The 23,537-nt window shown below is 35.7% G+C and overlaps 1 protein-coding gene across 1 annotated transcript; it reads right to left on the bottom strand.

Moving 5' to 3' along the window:
* Positions 1-6,202: 6,202 nt before the first annotated feature.
* Positions 6,203-11,294, bottom strand: LOC139885730 (uncharacterized). The gene is made up of 2 exons (XM_071869480.1): positions 8,402-11,294; positions 6,203-6,831 (listed from the first exon to the last, which is right to left on the bottom strand). The coding sequence occupies exons 1-2, from the start codon at positions 10,962-10,964 to the stop codon at positions 6,443-6,445; spliced, it is 2,952 nt and encodes a 983-aa protein (XP_071725581.1). The 5' UTR covers positions 10,965-11,294; the 3' UTR covers positions 6,203-6,442.
* Between the last annotated feature and the right edge of the window lie 12,243 nt (positions 11,295-23,537).

Here is a 23,537-nt window from a genome sequence, read left to right as displayed (position 1 = left end):
CCTTGCGCCACAACATTTTGATTATTCTTGTACCACTAGCTTGTGCATTCAATATTATAACATGTGAAGTAACACACGAAACCACATCATAAAATACTAATTAAAAAATATTACAACAACGGAATTCATCACACCTTAATTTGTTCCTGAAAATAAACGACTTATAGGAACTAATTACTACCTAAATTGTACGTTGGATAAAACTGAGATTGATAAGCTTGAGATGGTTCGACTGTCTCTTTCGCCTTTGAGGTTGTCTTTCTTGCCCGTTGAGAAGTTGATTCACCTGTTCGGTCATAAGCAGCTGGGCATGTTGATCGAGAATGACCTGGTTCTTTGCAACGACTACAAGTTCTTACTTTTTTTGAAGTTTCTTCACCTTTTGAAGGAATGCGTTTTTTACCTTTAGGACGTCCGGGTTGTCTTTTCTTTAGAACTGGGGGGTGTACAAGTTGCAAAATCCCGGGACCCGGATCCGACCATTCAGACCGATGGGGGAGAGGAAGAATGTGTTCGGAATACGTATTTATGTATGTTTGAGTGCTGAACCAATGCGATACATAACAACTAATATCCTCCACTCCGAAGTGTCGTGCTGATGCAATCACATGACCGCAGGGTATGCCTGATAATTGCCATTGACCACATGAACAAGTTCTATCTTGTAGATTAACCAACCCATTTTTTCGTCCATCATGTACCTCTATTAGATCATTTGTCGATGGAAATGCTCGCCATCTTCTTGATTTGTCCGTCCTCTTAGCTAGCTTACGTTCAACATATGGAGTAACCGGTGAAGTAAGACTAACTGATTTGTTGCGATGTTTGAAATACCAATCCTGTATTGAACAACGAAAAAATTCGAACAACATGCAAACGGGTAGTTTACGAGCATGTCTTGATAGAGAGTTTATAGACTCTACACTGTTGCTTGTAAGGTATGAATACCTAATATGAGTAGATTGACTTCTGGACCATCTATTGATACCATCCTCACATAGAACTTTATAAGACGCTTTCAATCTCCTTCGAAATACATCTAGATGATCATGAAAATCCGACGCACGGTACGCCTTAACCATTTTCCAAAAGTGCCATTCGAAGAATTTCATCTTGTTGGATTTAGTTTTGATGTTCATGAATAAATGACGTGCACAATGAGCGTGAAACGCTTCCGGAAACACGTTTGCAATGCCGTGTGCTATTGCAGGAGCACGATCAGAAATAAAAGTAATCTCTGACATACGATCAACCATACCACAACTCATTAAATGATCCCTTAGGTTACCAAAAAACCATGACCAAACACTGTTTGTCTCGCCTTCACCAATTCCATAAGCCAATGGCAAAATTCCATTGTTTCCATCCATCGCAACAGCAACTAAATTAGTACCCAGGTACCCACCCTTTAAATGTGCAGCATCGACGATGATTATCGGGCGGACATGTTGCACAAATGATCGAATCTGCATGAAATTTTAACAGTAAAATCAAATATTATTAATAAGACCTCATACACCATACGCAAGGCGCAAGGAATACTCTTATGTCTTGCGACAACGAAGCGCAAGTAAAGCCTTGCGACCTTGCGTCTTTAATGCCAGTCGCAAGGTTGTACTTGCGTCCTTGCGTATTCGTTGGCGCAAGGTGACACTTGCGCCTTGCGTATGGTGTACATTTTAAAAGGTGGTTTTTGCTAATATATATTTACTTACAACTACTCCAATGGACATGTAGCACATCACAAATTTATTTTCTTTATCGGTAACCAAATTGGTGATGGTCCCCGGGTTGTGGATCTTAAGGTTATGAAGGTAAATGGGAAGCATTCTAAAGGAGTCATCACTACTGCCACGTAACATCTCTATTGCTTGACACTTGGCCCTCCATGCTTGATTATATGATATGCTCACTCTAAACCGATTGGCTACATCATCACGTATATCTTTTGGTTTATACTCTCGATTAGCAGCCTTGAACGAATCCATAAGAATACTACCCAACACCTTTTTAGTAGCATGTTTATTGTTTCCCATAATTTGTGTGCGTGAGCAAGTGTGTACGTCATGCAACTTTTTAACCATAAAGTTTTCAGTGTGTCTTATTTTGTATGCACTACATTTCCACTCACAATTTGGCAACACACATTTAGCGGTGTACCGAGATTTGTCTGACTTTACAGGCTTTATTTGAAAGTTTTCTTCAAGGCATTTTGTAAATAGCTGGTTTACGAATTCTTCCTTGTTCGAAAACGTTTGACGAACTTTGACCAAATCAGATACCTGATACGTGGTTTGAATTGGGGTCGTAAATTCTGGGTTTTCTTCATCTTGCTGACTGTGTAGAGTTGGCATATTCCAGAATACATCTTGTTTTTCTTCATCTTCTTCATCTTCATCTTCCTCTTCACTTGCTTCATCCGATTCACTAGACCCAACAACAGGTATAAACGGGTTCTCTATTTTTTTAATTTTACACACGTTCTCGGCGCCATGGTTGAAGAAGTCAAATTCTTCTGTGTTTGGAGGTGGTATTTCAGCCTGTTTTTCTTCCAAATAGTGTGTTTCGAGGTTTGGTTCGGAATTGTGTATTTCATCCTGTTCTTTTTGCAGATGGTGAGTTTGTTTGTTTGGTTGAGACTCGAGAATCCGGAGGTTTTGTTGGAGATGGTGTGTTTGTGGATTTTGTTGGGGCTGGTGTGTTTGTGAACTTTGTCCGGGTTGAAGCATTCTAACCTTGTCGACAACATAAATATCAATAGGCTCGTATGTGACAGCGTGTTTTAAAAACTCAAAAAAATCTTCATGATCATCAGTAATATCAAAAATATGATTATTATCAATATATCTTAACGAAACAGGTGCATTAGGTGGCAATTCAATTTTTTTGAGAATTTTCCTTAACAATACTCTTCGATTTATTGGTTTTTGTGGAGCAAGTGGTAGTTTTAATCTGGTTCTAAAACAGTCAAGAAGCAGATACATTGGTATGTTGTTAACAAATTCAAAATTACCCCCACAACATATATGAACAACAAATGCTTCATCATTACTACAACTCATTAAGACACAAATTAGTGAAAAAATAGATAAAAGTTGGTACCTTAACGATGCTCTAATGACTTGATCTTTTTGAAATTGAAGTGAAATAAAATGATTAATCTGGAGTTCTAGCCTCATTAAATAGACAGGTACATAATCTTATCCGTAAAGGTACAAAGAATCCAAAAAATCTTATCCAGAAATCAGGAAAAATTCATTCTGATAAGACGCAAGGCGCAAGGACGCAAGTCCTTATCCTTGCGCCTTGCGTTTACACGCAAAGGCGCAAGCCGCAAGGTCGCAAGGTATAAACATCCTTGCGCCTTGCGCGGGCAAATTCTCAAAAAAAAAAAAAAAGGGTTCCAGCTCAGAAAAGGCCAAAAAAATGGGTATTTTGGTGATTGGCCCTTGTAATTTGGGTAAGAAAAAAAAAAAAAAAAAAAAAAAAACCAAGATATCTGAGTCTTTTTTTTAATATTAAATTAAATTATTAAAATATCAAAAATTTAAATTCTTAATAATAAAAATTAATAAAAGGTTGTTTATTTTTTTTTTTTTTGTTAAAATGATAAATTGATAAAATTATTCTGGTTGCAACTATGATTACTTATAAGCAGTGTTGTAAAAAACCCGATTACTCGCCGATTAATCCCCGATTAATCATTTTTAGGAGCAATCGGTTCCGATTTCCAAAAAACCGTTTAATTAAACGGTCAACATCAATTGATGGATCAAAATCGAATTTGGTAATCAAAGTCAGTCAAAGTAAAAAAAGATTAACATTTTAACGTGAATTTAAACTATAATTTTATAGTTTTGAAGAAAAATGAACAATTTTAGACAATTATGTTAAAAATAATCATTATATTTATGGTTTTTTCTATAGTTACACATATAATTTTTAATATTTAATATTTAAATGTGTACAGTACAATCCGGTTAATCTCCGATTAATCCCCGAATTGCCGATTAGTCCTTCCAAAGTCCCGACCGATTAATCCCCGAATAGCGAATTTTGCAACCTTGCTTATAAGTACAAATGAAATAATTATATGGCGATAGATGTAGTGTACTAGTGTGTAGAGTTTTCATAAGTTAGGTTTTGTCAATAGTTTAGATGCAAGCAAGGTTGCAAAATTCGATATTCGGGGATTCATCGGTTTGAGATTTTGAAAGAATTAATCGAAAATTCGAGAATAAAAAGGAGTGTACTTTATACATTTAAATATTAGACTTCAAATATTATATGTGTAAACATAGAAGAAATTAGAAACATTAACAAACATAGACTTTAACCTAAATCTAAAATTATTCATTTTGTTCATAAGCTATGAAGTTTTAGTATAAACTTATGTTAAAGTGTTACCAATTTTTACTTTGACTGACTTTCATTACCAAATTCGATTTTGACTATTTACACGGATTTTGAAAAATCGGAACGAATGCTCTTAAAAATGAGTAATCGAAAAGTAATCGGGTTTTTTTACAACAGTGAATGCAAGATGCAATGATTCTAACCTATGATTCAGTGCTTTTTAATATACAAAATGATTACAACGCTTTTGGTTGATCGTTTATGTAACATGTTTAAAAAATTGTATTTAAAACTATTTGTAGTGGTGACATTGACAATTTGACATGATAAGTGATGGAGTTTTTTCTTGAAGGGATGACAATGAGTGACGAAACATAGTGCAATTAAAGAGGGTATCCGTTGCAGACGGATTAAAAATATATTAAACCAAAAATTCTTTTATTATTAATGGTCGGGTTCAAGTTCCGTCGTTGATGGCAGTGACTTTAAAAAGATGGTGGTAAAAAGATAAGTGCGGAAGGGGTGATGGTGGTGTTGGTCATACTTTTGAAATTTTATTTCTTATGAGTTGATTTTATTATTTAGTATTATTTAATAAAAGTTATACTGTACTTATAATAAATTCATTATAAGTTTATAACCCATTTTATACTATTTCTACTTCCGTATTTGCTTTTGTTATTTTTAAGAACCAGGCTCAGAAGAAGCCCATTAAAAATCATTAAAACATTCTTTTTAATACGAAAACCTAGGGTGTTAATTGTTGCCGTTGGAAGCCTTGATGAACCAGATGTAAGCCAATTGTTGCCGTTCGAAATCAATTCTCTTTCAATTGTGATCGAGTAAGTTAATTATTTTTTTCTGCAATTGTTAATTCGATCTATGCTCGATTGAACCAAATATATCATATACGTTTTGACCTGAAAACTTGCAACACGCCTCTGAACGAGTTCGTGATGACACCACCACGCCGCAAAAAATTCTGGCCAGCACACTACCGGCGTTCTAGTGGCGTGTTGGTGACACAATTAGACCAATTGTAATGGTAAAGGATCTTTTGACTTGTTGGGTGAGTATGGTAGTTAAGGGTGATGTAACAAATGTGTTGGCGTGTGGCGTGTTGAATATTACCTTTTTTATAATGGTCATGTCAACTCAAAGGTCCTATAAATTACATTATAGGACCTTTGTGGGGGTCATATAAGGCCTTTTTTTGTTCATTGTTTCAAGATTCTTTTAAACGTCTATAGTTTGATATAATAATAGGCAATTGATATTTCTCTGTGTCAAATATGATTATATGATTGAAAGTTGAGTAAAAAATGATTAAAAAAATTTAAAATATGTTAAGATACATTAAACAAATACTACCTCCGTCTTATTCCAATAGTCTAGTATTCCATTTTGGGCTGTCCCAAATTAATAGTCCACTTCCATAAATAGAAAGGAAAGAAGATATTTCATTGGTGGATCTGGAGAGAGAAGATATTTCATTGGTGGAGAAATGAAGTTAGTGGGATTTCCTAAAACTGCGTGTTTTTTGTCTGTGGACTATTGGAATGAGACGGATGTAGTACTATACACCATTATTTTTCATTTGCTTCCACGCCACACAAAAAACCAATCCACCACACCGCGTTACGCATGCTGGGTTAAAAATGGTATTACATACCTATTAGTATACATACCTTTTCTTTTTGTTTCATTGTCGGATCAATTCACCTTCATCTAGTCATCATGTTTATTATTATTATTATTTTTTTTTTACGTATTTGTCTATGAGAAAAAGATTGGGGAAAATTAGTACAATTTGCAAATTTCGTAATTTTTTTTTTTCTTTTTCTCATCAAATTTGCTTCAACTTACAAAGCATATAAACTAGAAATACTCAAATACATACAAGGTTCTTTTATATCTATCCAAAGTTCACCCTCTATAACCAGCTACATTTACTAATTCACCCTCAACTGTTATGTTCTAATTCATGAAGAAGCCCACAAGAGATAATTTGATGACTTTGTGCACATATCCCATTTTATAACCAAAACCCAAGCCAATTTCCAAAACTTAACAAGATACAAACTTTCTACACCATATCTTTATCAAGTTTTTTCGGTTTTAGAAAAACTACATTAGATGAAGACGTCTGATTTTGTAAAGAGTCTCGAGGGTATTCTGAGAGCATTTGAACAACTTCTCTCATAGTCGGTCTTTCAACACTGTTTTCTTGAATGCATAACATTGCAATAAAGAACAAGTGCATTGCTTCATCTTGAGGCACATTGGCTAGCCTCGGATCAATGATGCAATTGACTTCTTCTTTACGACTTCTGGTTGACGTTCTAGCCCACTGTACAATATCTACGCCGTCCCCAAATCCTCCCACCGGACGTTTTCCAGTAATTAGCTCAAGAAGCACAACACCAAAACTATAAACATCACTCTTTTCATCCACCCTTAATGTATATGCATATTCTGAAAAATCAAGTTCAAAAACAATTTTGTTAACCTTTTAATTTGTCAAAATACTCGCACCTCAAGATCATACAGTAATAAATAGTTAAATGACAATTGTACATGGATTATTACTTAATTCATGCATAAATAACAAACAAAATCTGCAGTGTAAGATAGTAGTTTTTTTTTTTCTTGTTCAGTATGCTTGAAATGTTTAACTGCAATATAAAATTTTAAATTATTATTACTATATTAACTATTAGACAAAAACGATGAATAGTACCAGAGGTATTTTTCGTCATTTCACCTTTTTTTTTCTAACTTCCACTTTGCCAAAAAACCCCCACACTTTGTTCAAACATTAAAACCAGCCATCAAAACAGGGGGTAAAGTGTCAAATCAACATTTTCATAAAAAAAATCTTAAATAAACTCCAACCAAATATTCAACGGGTAATATCTTTTAGCTCGCAACGAGTTAAATTTTTCCGGCATCATCGTTAAACTCGAAATAATTTTGCGAACACAATGTCACTAACTATACGCAAAACGGATTCTTTTTAAAAAACGCTAAATATTTGGGTTAATTTTCATGCACGTTGATTTTGCGTTAAATTTTTAAAAGTCGACAATTCCATAGCGAAACGCCGAGATGCACATATATTGTTAATTTAAAATAACATTTAAATCTTTCACGGGTTATACCTTTTAGTTCGACTCGAGTTGCCCTTCAACGACATCATCATTAGTCACGAAATAATTTTACAAACTAAACGCAATAAAATACATTGAAAACCGAACCTCCGGTGCGAAACGAGGGTTCGAAAACTAGTATTCTTAACATTTGTCAAATAGTAAGATTAAAAAGTTATCGAAAGGTCTTGTGAGATATTAAAAGTTACTGAATACAGTTGTACTATTTTTTTTAAAAAGACTAGAAGTAAGGCTATTTATTATGGGTGATGATTTACTATTTTTTTTAAAAAGACTAGAAGTAAGGCTATTTATTATGGGTGATGATTCGTACACCACTAATTTTTAGCCATACACTACCAAACATGCCTTACAGTGTTGTACAGTACAACATCATAATGTATGTTTGGTGGTGTATGGCTAAAAACCAGTAGTGTACGAATCACTCCCCATTTATTATACGTGGAAGATGACGCGGATTCATCAGTCAGCTTTGGCAGGGAAGCTGTGTATAGAGACGTGGATCTGTTATCAGATTTTGTGTCGTTGAGTTGCGGTCTGTGTCAGATTTGACCCAGACAGATCTCCACCGTCCATTTTCTTAGCTATACTTTGGTGAGGTTACCCATAAAATTCTATTACCATGTACCTACAAACCTACGTCCTCAATTATTTGTTGCACAAATCACCCGTTCCTTTCGTATGACACGTCACTTTCACTAACCAATTTTTTTCCTCTCTCATACACCACAACCTTAATCCTACGTCGACCCCCTTTTTTAGAAAAATTCAAATTTTTTTATTTTAATACTCCGTATAATATACTAGTACTAGTAATAAAACATATATTGGGTAATAATGTTTCTTTATACCAAAAATAATAGAATTTAACGTACCAGGAGCAATGTAGCCATATGACCCTGCGATTGCGGACATACACTCGGATGCACCACCATCGACCAAGTACTTTGCGAGCCCAAAATCGGCAACGTGAGCCTCGTAGCTCGAGTTCAGCAAAATGTTATTCGATTTCACATCTCGATGAACGATCAATGGTGAACAATCGTGATGAAGGTAACACAACCCTCTAGCGGCTTCTATCGATATTTTGTACCGCAAATTCCATCCAAGAATTCCGGTTTTGAGTTTAGAATGTAACGCCTCGCCCAAACTCCCATTTCGCATGTACTCGTACACCAAAAGGTTGGTGTCTTTGTTTGAGCAAAACGCTACAAGTCTAACAATGTTTCTATGACGAATGTTGCCTAAGGTTCGGATTTCCGCTCTGAAACCATGGTCGTGGTTTGTGTTTCCGAACCCAATGAGCTTTTTCACTGCAATTTCGGTCCCATTAGGCATTTTACCATGGTAAACAATTCCAGCTCCACCTCGTCCTATCACGTTACCATCTTTAATACATTCTAGAACGTCGGAAACTGTAAACTCGAGCTTTTGGAAAGATGTCATCTTCCAAGTGTTCAAACTCGATTTTCTTAATGACCTAGCCTTGAACATGGCAGCAGCCGCAAATATTAAAGAGCATATAAGAAGACCGAGTGCAAATATCAACTTGAACCTTCCTGATTTTTTGTTAGTCGAATTCGTGATTATACTAACATTGCAAGGATTGCTCAAAAGTTGGCCACAAAGTTGAGGATTGCCAACAAAAGACGACGCGTTAAAAAATGAGAACTGGCCGGTTCCTGGTACTTCACCCGAGAGCTCGTTGAACGAAAAATCTGCGACCGTGAGACTTTTCATCGTCCCGATAGACTCGGGAATTGAGTCACTCAAGTGATTTCTTGAAACATTCAGATAATTCAAGATTCGAATATCTGAAATTTCGAATGGAATTAAGCTAGAAAGATTGTTCTGGCTTAAATCAAGGTAGGTGAGATGATGACAATTTCCAATATTTGGTGGAATTTCCCCCGATAGGAAATTCCAACTTAAATCGAGCTTTAAAACTCGGTGGAGTTGTCCAATGGTCGCCGGAATTGGACCAGATAATCTATTCCCGGCGACTAAAAGGATTTGGAGGGAAGAGAAATTTGAAATGGAAACGGGTAAAGAGCCTGAAAGTTGATTGTTCGATAAATTAAGTTGAATCAATCTAACCGGCCTCGAAGAAGAATTACTATTTTCGGATAAATTACCCGACAAGTAATTATTTTGCAACTCTAGTAAATTCAACTCTGGCAAGTAAATGAAACCATCAGGAATGCTACCATTCAAGTAATTCTCCCCCAATCTCACTCTAACAAGACTCGAACATGCACCCAAATCTTTCGGGATCGACCCAAACAAGAAGTTTTTCAATAGAATTATGATCCTTAGCTGATTAGAAGCACAAAGATCAGGAGGAATAGTACCTGTGAGCTTATTAGACGACAAATCAAGCTCATGAAGATTCTGATTCCGGCCAAGATTCTCAGGAATCACACCGGTAAAATTGTTACTCCAAAGACCAAGAGTTTCCAAATCAGGATACTGGGCTACGAAATCCGGTATTGACCCATGTAATCTATTCATGAAAAGATTCAAAAGCTTAAGCTGCTTTAAATTTGCAAACTCAATTGGGATTTCACCTGAAAGTACATTGGCTGAAAGATCAAGATGTGTTAAACTTGTTAGATTCCCAAGTTGTTCCGGAATTGGACCCGAAAGACGATTAATGTGAAGGTAAATGGTGTCAAGGGAATGCAAATTCCCGAGTTCTGATGGAATTGGTCCGTCTAATTCACATGACGAAAGATCCATGTGAATTAAACTGACCAATTTTCCGAACTCTCTAGGAATACCACCTTCAAACACATTGTAATAACCCAAGTAAATCTCTTTTAAGTTGGTTAAATTACCGAACTGTATAGGAATCTTTCCATGTAAATCATTTCCTGCTAAAGATAAGTACTCCAAACTTACTAAATTACCGTAAATTTCGGGTATTTTACCATAAAAGTAATTCCCACCTAAATCTAAGTACTTGAGTTTTTTAAGGGTTGTGATTCCAGTAGGCAGGGGATTTGAGAAGTTATTGTTGTAGACATCAAGAACTTCCAAATTTGGTAAGTTTAAGTAATTCCAATCCAACCCACCACTAAATGCATTATTCGAAATGTTAAGAAATCGAAGTGAAGTTAAATTTGAGGGATTGAATTCTCCGGTAAAGTTGTTTCCGTCTAGAGAAAGCTCGGTGAGGCGATCTAGAGACGAAAAAACAGGGGAAACAGAGCCTTGGATTCTCATATTTGATAAATTAAGTGAAATTACTCTGTTTTGGAGGCATTTGATTCCAACCCATGAGCAAACAGAAGTAGGGTTAGATGAATTCCACGTGTTTATGGAATAAGGAATGGAATCAAAGCCTTGTTTGAGTGTGACTAAGGCATCAAAATCTGTGGAAACAGAGGAAGGAATTGTGAAACAGAGTGTTGTGATTATGACAAACAAAGACAGCATTTTTGTTGGGTGTTTTTTTGTTAGTTAAAAGGATTTAGTTTGGATGGATTTGTAGAAGAAACAAAAGGATTTATGGGATGGAATTGAATTGTGTTTTTTGAAAAGGATTGGAAAAGTAAAAGGAATCTGATAATAAACTTGAAGACTCAAAGAATCAAACATCTTCAAAGATAGTCTTGAAATTCAAGGTAGAAGCTAAACCCTTGCTTTACCCTTTATTTCTTTCTTTTGTTTTTTTCTCTCTCTCTCTAAAAGTAGTGAGAAATGATAAAAGAAGAAATGGAATTGGTAATTTCAGTATCTATCAATACCATCTTTAAGCAAAGATGAAACAAGAGAGAGTAAAGGTAAAGAAAAAAATTGAGACAGCCGTTTTATAACAGAATTTAATTAATGTTTTCGAATAGGTAATTCATCTTGTTTATCTTATAAAGCGTTTACTTTTATTCAACTATAAGTAGTACAATGTACAGTAAAAGTAGTACCTTGTGGATCAAAAGTTGTACACTTGTTTGGAATTAGTGTGTTTGGCTTTACAAAAGAGATGGGGTTTGGAGATTAGGAGGAAAGATAAAGTTGATTCTCTCTATCTGTGTACTTTAAAGTGACAAAAATACCCTTTAACTTTATCAAGGGGTAGTCTTCTTTACTTTGAATAATAGTAAGCTAGGGAACAGGTGATGAAATATGCACTTTGGATCATGAAGAATGGATGAATGGTTACTTTTTATGTCATGATTGATGATGATGATGATAATGATGATGTTGTTGTATTTAGGCATTCATATCTGGCTACTCACATAGATAATAGATAATATACACGGAGTAATATACATAATAATGTAAAAGTGTGTTTCAAGGTTTGATCATCACCCTGATGGCAAGTATGAAACAATATGTGTCATTTGGCCATGTTTGTCTCTGCTCATCATTAACAAACAAAATTCTAGAGTACACAATTTGTGTAACAATGGTTTATTTATGTTCAGTTTGTGCAACAACATTTACCTATTCAAGATGATAATTTTAACTTTAATTAGGTCATAATACAAATTTATGTAGGTTTACCATATAGTATCTACTTGTGAGAGTAAGTTTATGAGGTTATTTCTGGATGCAAAAAGTCGTATTGTCTAACAAGAAAAGTAAGTTTTAGCTATCAATTACAGCTTCTAGCTACAACTATCACTCAATTTTATCAAACATGCGTTTCTTTAGTCATATTAGTCACGTATAGTAAGTTGAATCATCATGCGCCTTAACCTTAAACACTAGTGCAGGATCTAGTAAATCGTGTGGGACAAGCTTCGCTAGGTGGTCTTAATCATAAAATCTTTCTTATAGGTGTTTATGTTATTGTCGTATATCGCAAAGTGTTTGACGAATCTTTTGTAGCCCCATAAACACTTAATTATATCAAACACTGGCTCTTTATCTTTGTCAACGTATCTTATTTTCAACTTAACTAATCATTAAAACGACGTTAATCCAAATTTCTCCAAGTATCTTTATTGTGCCCTCAAGCAATAATAAAGAGCGGATCTTATTCCATTTTTTGATGTATCTTTATGTAGCCCCTTACTAATAATGAACCACAATAACCTTCATTTTCTTACAGTCACACAAACAAAAAGGTCGTGGATTAATTAGTGAATAAATAAAGTTTGTATGTCCTAGAAAAGCAAAGTACAACATCGATACATGTTGGTGATGCTTGTTTGTGCTTTGCACATGTACACAACAACAATTGGCTATAGAGACAGAATATTGTGTATTTTAGCATAGTGCATTTAGAAACATCAGAACTAATGGGTGTTACTTTTGAAATAGATTTGGGTAATCTTTGTTGATTTTATTAGTATAAATACAAATATTAAATATAAATGTTATTTAAAACTATGACAGTTAGCAAAACAGCTCAAATCGGTATGACACCAATGACGGAGCTTCATTGGGGCAGGAGGGTCATGGTCCCCCCAAAAAATTTTGTTCTCAGTAGCAAATACTTTAGTTACTTGAAACGACTCAAACCCGTTAATGAAAAATACCAAGATTTTTTTTTACAGTGTTCTAGTGCGGCGTATCACCTGACTGGTGCGGCCCAACACAACGAAACTGGTGTGGCGCACCAAAGGGGAGAAACGGCGCATCATTTAACTAAATTTTTAATTTTCGAAGTCAGTAGCCAAATCCACCAAATGGTGCGGCCTACCAAAGTTTTAGGGTAAATGAGACAAGTTGTAATCTCGGTCCCTAGATAATAGTTAGAACACGGGTCATCGGTTTTTAATTATAAACTTATTAGGCTTCTGACCAATTTTCCAAAATTTGCATCTGTTATCCAATTTCAACCTACGTCGTTAATAAAAAATATCTTATTACTTAAAATTTTATATTATTAGATGTGTATGTATTACACAGTATTTACTATAAGCGATTATATATTTTGCTTGAATTATTTTGGCCCCCTTAACGTTAGTGTTCAAGCTCCACTGTTAATTAATGACACCAAACAATATATGAGCCCCCCTTTTTTTTTTTTTTTTTTTTTTACGGATCACCAACATGTAATGATAACAATGATAGTTATACTTACATAAATAACTTAGATTAATTAAAATGTCACCATGCAAGTAGGATACGTGATACTAGCTTATTATACTCTATGTAACATGTAAAAGCCGTTGTAATTCAAATTTGTTGTCGTTATAGATGATAGATCTATACTAAAAAAAGTATTAGTTGTTTCAACTAAAATAAAATTATTCAACATGGATGGTGATGACGCCTTTGAAGGTAACCTACCTAATGATACTATGCAAAAAAATCACGACAATAATAATTCCGGCAACATCTCTGATCATAATTCCGTTTACAATGCACCGGAAAACGCTTCATCTTCTCACACCTCAAAACGCATGGAAACTAATAATTTTCATATTAACTCCACCACTTCTCCCCATACACGTTCTAACGGTCCAGCACCCTCAAAAGTCGATATCAATAATGGAATTAATGTTAAGAATTCTGTCCCAGACTCTTCCATTCCCGAATCTACACCCATTCCCAATGCACACATGTGTACATCTCCCAATATACCCACACCCTCTACTGTCCAGCCCACCTTTCCTGATCCAAATCCAGTCCAAAGCCCACCAAGCCCAACTAATGGTACCTATCCCACTTCAGCTACCCCACACGAGCCCATTATATCTCCCTCACAGCCCAACACCACCCTTAACCATAATTTAAGCTCACCCACACATACTCCGATATTCGACAACGACCAAACCTCACCTATTCCAAAGCAACCCGACACTTCTGCTCCAATTTTTGTTCCAAACTCCCCTCCGTCACCTAAACAACCTCACCCCATCTCTCCGGTGAACCTCATGCCCGATCCACCTCCTTCGGATCCATTCAACCTTGATGACCTACTCTCCATTGGCAAGGCTAAAACCAAAACGAAACAAAAAAACATTCCCCGCACAAAACCCAAGTTGATCCCACATAATAAAGATCAAATCTTTAAAAGAAGCATCAAAGATGACATACTCAAGGCTAATTCCTCAAACCTCAACCCATCTGATGCTCCTCACTCTCAGCTTAAAAACCGTCCTAGATCGAACATGCTATACATCAAACATCTTGCTCGAAGTGGCCAAAAATTAAGATTTTCACAATTATCAAAACGAAGCAAGACTCCATCTATCAACGGGGACGCCTCTTCAAGTCATAACCCCGGACCTGGGAGCGTTTCTGGACGTATCTACAACAAAGCCACAACAAGCTTCTCGAATGATAAAAGCATGGACACAAATGAATTCGGACAAAACATCGGTATCCGCTGGAACAAACGGTAATCTCCATCCTTTTACTCGTTTCTTCTTTTTGTTTAAATGTGTACGATATCTCTTAATATTCGGGGAATTGGGCAATTGGGTAAAATTAGCTGGCTTAAGCGTATTTGTAATAAAGAGAAACCTACAATTCTAGGGTTACAAGAAACCAAAAGTGAACAAACTCAAGATATTATCATCGAATCATTCTGGGGCAACTCCGACTTTAAATTCGTCCAAAAGGATTCGGTTGGGGCCTCGGGGGGTATCATCACAATTTGGGACTGTAACATATTCTCCTTCGATCACGCTATTGAAGGAGAATTCTTCTTAGCAATCTGCGGTTCATGGGCTGGCTGTGACTCGAAGATTGCTTTTATTAATGTCTATGGTCCACATTCCTCATCCAAAAAACAAAGACTCTGGTCCGAATTATCATCCCTTGTAAACACCCTTACGATCCCCTTCATCATCTTCGGTGATTTTAATGAAGTTAGAAACGCATCTGAACGCATGAATTGTGAATTTAATCCACAATGGGCTAATAATTTTAATAACTTCATTAATAACTCCGGTCTGATTGATTTACCACTTGGGGGCAAAAAATTCACTAGAATCTGCATAAAAAGAATGAAGTTTAGTAAACTTGATAGATTCCTTGTCTCCGATGAAATCCTAAAAATTTGGCCTAACGTTTCGTCCAAAACTCTAGACCGGGACCTCTCCGACCACTGCCCCATAATCCTTAGGAACTCATACACCAACTCCGGATCCAGACCTATTCGTGTTTTTAACACATGGCTCGATCTCAAAAATGCCGATTCCGTCATTACCCAGGCTTGGTCAACTCCAATGACAGGAAATCGTCCCGACTGTATTTTCCGTAATAAACTCAAAAATGTTAAAATGGAACTTAAAAAACACAGCGCACAACTTGATAATCTCGACTCCCAAATTCTCGATCACTTAAACGCCATTAACGAATGGGAAGCATTAGCCCAAACTAGACCTTTGTCCGAAATTGAGAAAAATAAATGGTTAGACAACAAATTTTTACACATCGAAAAAGAAAAAAAGAAATCTAACATGCTAAAACAAAAATCAAGAATTAAATGGGCTCTCGAAGGCGATGAAAATTCGAAATACTTCCATAATTATATTAAAAAGCGCTTAAGTAAAAACAACATACACGGGATCTCTATTAATGGAATTTGGAACGAAGACCCTAACACCATAAAACACGAAACATATCTTTACTTCAAAAACCTCTTCAAATCTCGCAACCCTAACAATCACTGTCCTTTCGATAATGAATCACATCTTGAGTATATCTCCCCCCATGATAACCTCATACTTGAAGCCGAATTCCACGAAAAGGAAATCTGGGATGCACTAAATGGCTGCGAAAGCTCAAAAGCACCCGGTCCCGATGGTTTTAACATGAAATTCTTCAAAAAATATTGGGACCTCATAAAACACGACCTCATCAACGCACTTAAATGGTTTTGGTCCAATTCGGAAATCTCCAAAGGATGTAATGCATCTTTCTTCACCCTTATACCCAAAAACACCAACCCTATTGGATTGAACGAATACCGCCCTATTTGTCTAATTGGAAGTTATTACAAAATCCTAACCAAAATCCTTGCTAATCGTCTCGCAAAAGTCATCCACAAGGTCATTGGGGTTGAGCAAACTGCCTTCCTCAAAGGTCGGAACATCTTAGACAGCGTGATAATTGCTAACGAAATAATCGACGAACTTAAACGTAAAAAACGTAAAGGCCTAATCTTCAAAGTTGACTTCGAAAAAGCTTTCGACTGTATCGAGTGGGACTTCCTATTCAACACCATGCACTGCATGGGATTTGGACCTAAATGGATCAGTTTCATCCGTGCTTGTCTTTCCTCATCATCTATTTCCATCCTTGTCAATGGCTCTCCCACCGACGAATTCTCTCCCGAAAGAGGTATACGTCAAGGTGACCCTATCTCGCCTTTTCTCTTCATCATCGTCGCCGAAGGTCTCAACATTCTCACCAAACGGGCATTAACTAATGGACACCTTCGAGGAATCAATGTTGGTAACGACAACATCACTGTTACCCACCTTCAGTACGCCGACGAAACTATTTTCTTCGGAGATTGGAGTAAAAGAAATGCCAAAAATATTTCCAAGCTCCTCAAATGCTTCGAGAGAATCTCTGGACTCAAAGTCAACTTCCGAAAAAGTAAACTTTATGGTATCGGAACTACTCCCCACGAATCTGAAGATATGGCGAATTATATTGGGTGTTCTTCCGGTACCACTCCCTTCACATATCTTGGCCTCCCCATCGGTGTTCCCACTTCACATCCTTCCTCTTGGCAACCAATCGTGGAAAAGTTTGATCAAAGACTATCCGATTGGGCGGCAAAATCAGTCTCTTTTGGCGGCCGACTTACCCTCATTAAATCAATCCTAAGCAGCATACCACTTTACTACTTCTCTCTCTTCCACGCTCCGTCCTCCATCCTTACCCTCCTTGAAGCCAAAAGACGAAAATTTTTTTGGGGTGGTTCATCAACAGAAAATAAAATCAACTGGATAAAATGGGATCTAATACTTCTTCCTTATGAAAATGGTGGTTTAAATGTTGGCTCTCTTTTCAGCAAAAATATCTCACTACTATGTAAATGGTGGTGGCGATTTAAAAATGAAAAAAATGCTTTATGGGTCAAAGTTATTACTAGTATTTATGGGAAGGGCGGGGGGTTGGGATCTAACGTTTCTTGCAGGAACATTTCAGGTCGCACAGTTTGGAAAGAAATCATCAAAGCAGGAAACATCGCAGATAGCACGGGCTCCTCATTCTCCTCTGCCATCACAAAATGTCTCGGAAGCGGTGATACCATTGAATTCTGGAATGACATTTGGTTTGGTTCGGAATGTTTTAGCACTCTTTTTCCAAGATTATACAGGCTTGAGACCAAAAAAGAAGCATCAATCGCTGAAAGAATCACACACATCAACGGTTCCTCATCGGGTAATTGGTGTTGGACAAGGCCTCCAACTGGACGAGTCCTCAACGAACTTACAGAACTAAATAACATAGTATCTTCCATTGCACTTTCAGATAAACCCGACTCTTGGAAATACACTCTCGACCCTTCGGGAACATATACTACCAAATCATTGGCACACTTGATAAACACTCTAAAGTTTGGTGGTAACGCTCTTAGCACATCGATTCCTCGAAACAAACTCTTGCCCCAAAAGGTCTACATTTTCATATGGAGAGCCTTCCAAAATAAGATACCGGTTAGATTCGAATTAGACAAACGAGGTATTGATCTCGACTCCATTCTATGCCCCCTATGCGATGTTGACATAGAAACCACCGAACACATTCTCGGACTTTGCCCTAATTCGGCCCTCATATGGAAACTCGTACTTGATTGGTGGGCTCAAGATAACACGCTAATCTCCAATCTCAACGATGTTATTATCAATAACCAAGCCTTCGCTAGCAACAACTTCGGATCCACGATATGGCAAGCAACCAAATGGATTACATGCTACATAATGTGGAAACATAGAAACTTAAAAGTATTCTCTAAAAAAGTCTGGTCTCCCGCATCGATTCTCTCCGAGATACAAACACAAAGTTACAGTTGGATATCCAAAAGATCGCGAATAAAGAAAACAATCGAGTGGCATCAATGGCTCATTAATCCTTCCTTCTTCGTCGCGGAACCTCCACAACGGGTCGGGATCGGCTAATGCACTCTTCCTTGCACCTCTGTAGCGCACGAAGTCTATTTCTACTATCGAGGGTTTGATTAATCGGGTTAGCTTGTGTTTAACTTTGTAGGCGCTCGATCGTCACTGTTTTCCTATCTTTCCCGTCTTGAATTTTTTCAAGTTCTTATTCCCTCTTTAGTGTTAATGGTCTTCGTCGGCTACTCTTGTTTACTATAAAATCCTACAAGTTTTGTTTCTCCATTTCATAATTGTATAGATATGTATAGGACCTTGTACTTTAATATTCCGTTAATAATAATTTGCTTGCTTTTCAAAAAAAAAAAAATTATTCATAATGTAATGTCTTATCATAATTTAACCTTACACTAATACCCAAAATAATGAACACTAAATGAATGACGTTATGTTAACGCTACGTTGACGACATCTTCTTAGTTTTCCTACTATTTTATTTTAATAGTTCACATGTAGTCTTTTTTTATCTTTTGTTAAAGGGACAATACATTAACTCCCAGGTGTGACTAGCAATCGAATACTGCTCACAACATTTAACTGATCAGTTGATATATAACAAAGTTATATTTAGTACTCCGTACATGTTTTAAAAGCAAACCAATTAGTTAACATACGTAAAGAATTATTCATGAGAATCATCCATTGTGTGTGATTTTGTGACTCATTTGATATATTATAATAAATAAATTTTCACAAATGCTTGACCAGAGGCATATCTAGTTGTATTATGGTGGTGCTTTGTGATATTGCTAGTTTAAAATTTTATTTACAAAGTTATTTTTAAATTGTATAGAACATCGTTAAATTTAAGTATAAGATTCACGTACTTTTAAAATTTAATTTTTTTTAAAGATAAACAGCCACACCCATCAAATATAAAAAAAATTCGGGATTTTTGTGAGTTTTGATTACGGATTTGCCAGTGGTTACTTGAGAAGGCGAGCAATTTACTCATATTTAAGCGATATTATCAGATTATTATGTGTCTGTTTTCGACTTTTTTTAGTCAAGATGTATTTGTTGTTTGTGAGGTTTAAACTTGAAACTTATTATAAGGATATTAAAATGTTAACGGTTAGCCTATGTTATGAATTATATATCCAGCATTTTATATAAAAGGTAGTGTTGGGGAATTGAACAATGTGGTGACAGTAAATGTATGTGACAGAAGTGAAAAAAGATGATTATAATTCATTTATCATTACAAATGTTTTTTTTTTCTTTCAATCCTTCACTTCATTTCATGTTCTGCAAAAGAACTGCATGGAATCAAGAAGGGGACCAAGAGTGTTGGTTGTTTATTATAATTTATAATTAGGAATTAAGATGGAAGATGATGAAATAGTCTAAAAGAGAGGACTGATAAAAAGCAAAAGAAAGAAAGATTTCATCTTCCACTTACAAAAAGAAAAAGGAAAAGAAAACTTCCATCCACTCTTTTTTTCACATGGAAAAGAGTGCTCTTGTATTTATGTTTTAGAGTGGTTATAGAAACATCATTTTTTTTTTAAAAAAATTTGTTCATCAAGTATTAACTTCCATCCACTCTTTGTGTTGATCTTTTTTTTTTGCTTGTGTGGTGTGATATGTTTGTTGTGTTTCTGGTTGCTATACGTTGCTAGGTTGATCGGTCTCATTCTTTTGTTTTGTTTATCGTTTGGGCTTGCTTGTTAGGCTTAGTTACGTTTTGTAACTTTATTGTGTTTCTTTTAGTTGCAAGTAATCATGATCCTTAATGGGTTCGTTTATGTTTAAAATTTTGAGACATATATCACTTACTTGTAAATTGTCAATAACCACTCTAAATAATTATCTTACTAACTTTCACTTTCCACTATAAAAGCTTAATTTTTTTTTTAAGAACGATGGCAATATTATTTATATATTAAAGGATGAGGATAGGGAATATGTGGCTGTTATACATATAAGTTTGGTGTAAAACCAACATTTCATTGGTTAAAAAATAATTTGAGTGCATAACAGCCACATATTTACTTTACTCTTAAAGGATGATAACTAATACAGTACTATTTATTAATATTAATATTAATATTTAGTGATAAAATAAAGTAAATAGCTTATCGAATAAATATTTAATAATAATAATATAATATTTAGTGATAAAATAAAGTAAATAGTTAATACAGTTATTAAAATTTTAAATGCATTTAATGACTAATCATATGATTTTCAATAAATAGAAAGAAAAAAAAGCAAAAAAAAAAAAGCAAAAGGTACTTGTACAGATTTGATGTTGATCATTACTAGAATCATTTTTATGTCCATTAATGAAGATAATTTAAGAACTTTTTTTTACAGAAAATAAAGGCAAAATCACGTACAACAGACTACAGTATGTTTACTTTCAATTTTATACTTAGAATTGCACATTATAATAGCAATTAAGTTGACCGAAAGTTGGATTGTACTCGTAAGGTGCAACTTTTATCCACTATTTGTCTTAAATCATCTACAGTTTTTGAAATTCTGTAAAAGAAAATATAAATATAAATAATACTTTATGAAAAGTAGAAAATGCTAAAATAAATTGATCAAAGCAAGATTGTATGTATAGAGGCCGGGGCATCATAAAAGAGAACCCCATATATAAAGCCCATGCATGTGAAAGTGTGTTCTTGTATGAATACGAACCTCTAACAATACTTTATTTCTTTCTTTCTTTCTTTGTGTGATCTGTCTTGTCTACTCTTTTCATGCACTACACTCAAATCTTTATTAAAATATTCAAATAAATATATATATTTTTGCACTATCTGGTATTCTGTTACATACTTGCACATTACACATACCCAAGGTGAAAAAGACGCAAGACGGGGTCGAAATGGTAGCGACCTCAAAACGTCGCAACGGAAAAAAGGGGGTCGAGACGGGGTCGAAACGGATGTTGACTAATATTGACTTTTATATATATAAATATATATTTACACATATTTTAGAGCTAAAAAAACTTCGTTGACAAGTTTGTACCTATAATTGCTATTAGCGTTAATATAATACAAAATGGAATTCTAAACTAAGTCAATTTTGATTGATTTGACCGACTTATGAACGATTTTAACAGAATTTCTGACTTTTGACCGGCGTTGACCCAAATTTTCCTGCATTTGACCCGACTTTTGACCGTTGACCGGCTTATAAGAAAACGGGACGGGGTCGAGACGGTTTAGTCATCAAAACGCCGCAACGGGCGTTGCAACGGACGCCGTTTACAACAGTGCACATACCTATTGTACAATATGAGTTATTACATAACTTTATCATACTATATTGGCTATATATTTGTCATTAATTATCAAAGTTTTTTTTTTTACAACAGCAATACAGGATCACTTAGGAGGACTTAACCATCCACGCGTCCATCTCTACAGTTGCATAAATCGCCTCCAACTGTAGTTCAGGAAGAAACTCGACTCAATCGGAGAGAGCATGAGCGGTAAAAGCCCCCTAACGTACGTGAGATTGAATATCAACAAGTTTATACAATATAATTGAAATGCTTAATTTATTGAATATCAACAACTTAACAAAATGGGGAGTAGTGAAATGCATGGCGATGTATCATAATATAATTGAAAGTCGGATAAAAAGAAGATAAAAATATATTTTTTTAAAAGGCACAATTTTATTAAAACTAAAAACTAACAATACATCCAATGTTCCTACCAATTTAAGTAGAAAACAAAGAAACACGGCCTTGTGTCTGAGATTTGTTAACAGACAACAAGCGACACCTATGCCAATCAATAGTCTTCGCTTTACACCTTTTCACGACCCACTCGAATGTCTTAACTTGTATCTCGTTCAAAGCCACCGGCAAATTCCAACTTTTATTTGTAAAAACCTTTTGGTTTCGATTTTTCCAAATGAGATAACTACACGATCAAATAACCGCTTGCCAAATAATTTTTCCCACAAACGAACTAGCCTGGCCCGAATAAAGAGCAAGATCCTCTATATTAACATATGGTACACCACCGCGCCCCCAACCACGAAAACACTTTGCACCAAATATCGAAAGCATGTTTACACACAATAATGGAGTGATCAACCATCTCGATGTCGTCGTTGCACAATGGGCACCTAACCGAATGCAAATCGATACCTCTTTTGTCAAGTTCCTCTAACACCGGTAGCCGCTTTTTCCTTGCCTTCCACATAAAGACTTCAATTTTTTTGGTACCAACTTATTACTCAAGGTCTCACTTAATGAATTATGTGTAGTGAGCACCCTCGAGTTGATCAAAGTTGTTAGTTCTTTTGTTGTGAATTGAGATCCACCACCCGCTTTCCATTTCCAATTATCTCTAGCTTGCAAGTTTAATTTCACACGCACTATCATTTCTTCCAACCTTTGAAGCTCGTCATTTTCCCGACCGCTTGGTTCCCTTGTCCATGCCCATGCACCTACCCTTTTTACTCCGTCACATGTAAGTCTTTCTTGAATCGTAACGTCTAAATTTGTCTCTAGTCTCGAAAGTCTCTTGAACTTGCTTTTAAGCTTTTCATTACCAATCTACTCCTCGATCCAAAATGAAGTAGAGGCGCCATCACCTATTTCCTTCACAATAAATTTTTTAAAAGAAAGACCGGTTACTTCAATGTTAACCCCCGTAAGAATAATACTGTAACGACCCGTCAAAATCGCTATTGACGCGGCACGTTAATCATTGATTCCACAGTGAGGTTTTGACCTCTATATGATACGTTTTGATAAAATATTGCATTCATTAAAATAAGTGACTTTCTAAACATAGAAAGTTATAAGCATGTGGGCGAGTGCTTAGGTATAAGCAAATCCCCAAAATACATAAGTCTTTATTTTACAGGTTGACATCACAGTCAAATTATTTATTACACAACGTAGTTTTGTTTCGAATGCAATAAACTTTATACAAAGCATGAGAGACTCCATACAGGCAACAAGCACATCACAGCGGAAGCAGTCTAAGGACCT

This window comes from Rutidosis leptorrhynchoides, chromosome 1 (genome assembly GCF_046630445.1).
Source record: "Rutidosis leptorrhynchoides isolate AG116_Rl617_1_P2 chromosome 1, CSIRO_AGI_Rlap_v1, whole genome shotgun sequence".
NCBI classification, from domain to species: domain Eukaryota; kingdom Viridiplantae; phylum Streptophyta; class Magnoliopsida; order Asterales; family Asteraceae; genus Rutidosis; species Rutidosis leptorrhynchoides.
Note: the sequence above shows the minus strand (reverse complement) of the source record. Positions and strands in the feature narration are given on the sequence as shown.

Bases quoted from the DNA above. Each gene is read 5' to 3' on its own strand.
- LOC139885730 (XM_071869480.1), bottom strand. From the start codon at position 10,964: ATGCTGTCTTTGTTTGTCATAATCACAACACTCTGTTTCACAATTCCT. The intron at 6,832-8,401 runs GTACGTTAAATT...TTGATTTTTCAG, and splicing joins ATATGGCTACATTGCTCCTG to AATATGCATATACATTAAGG.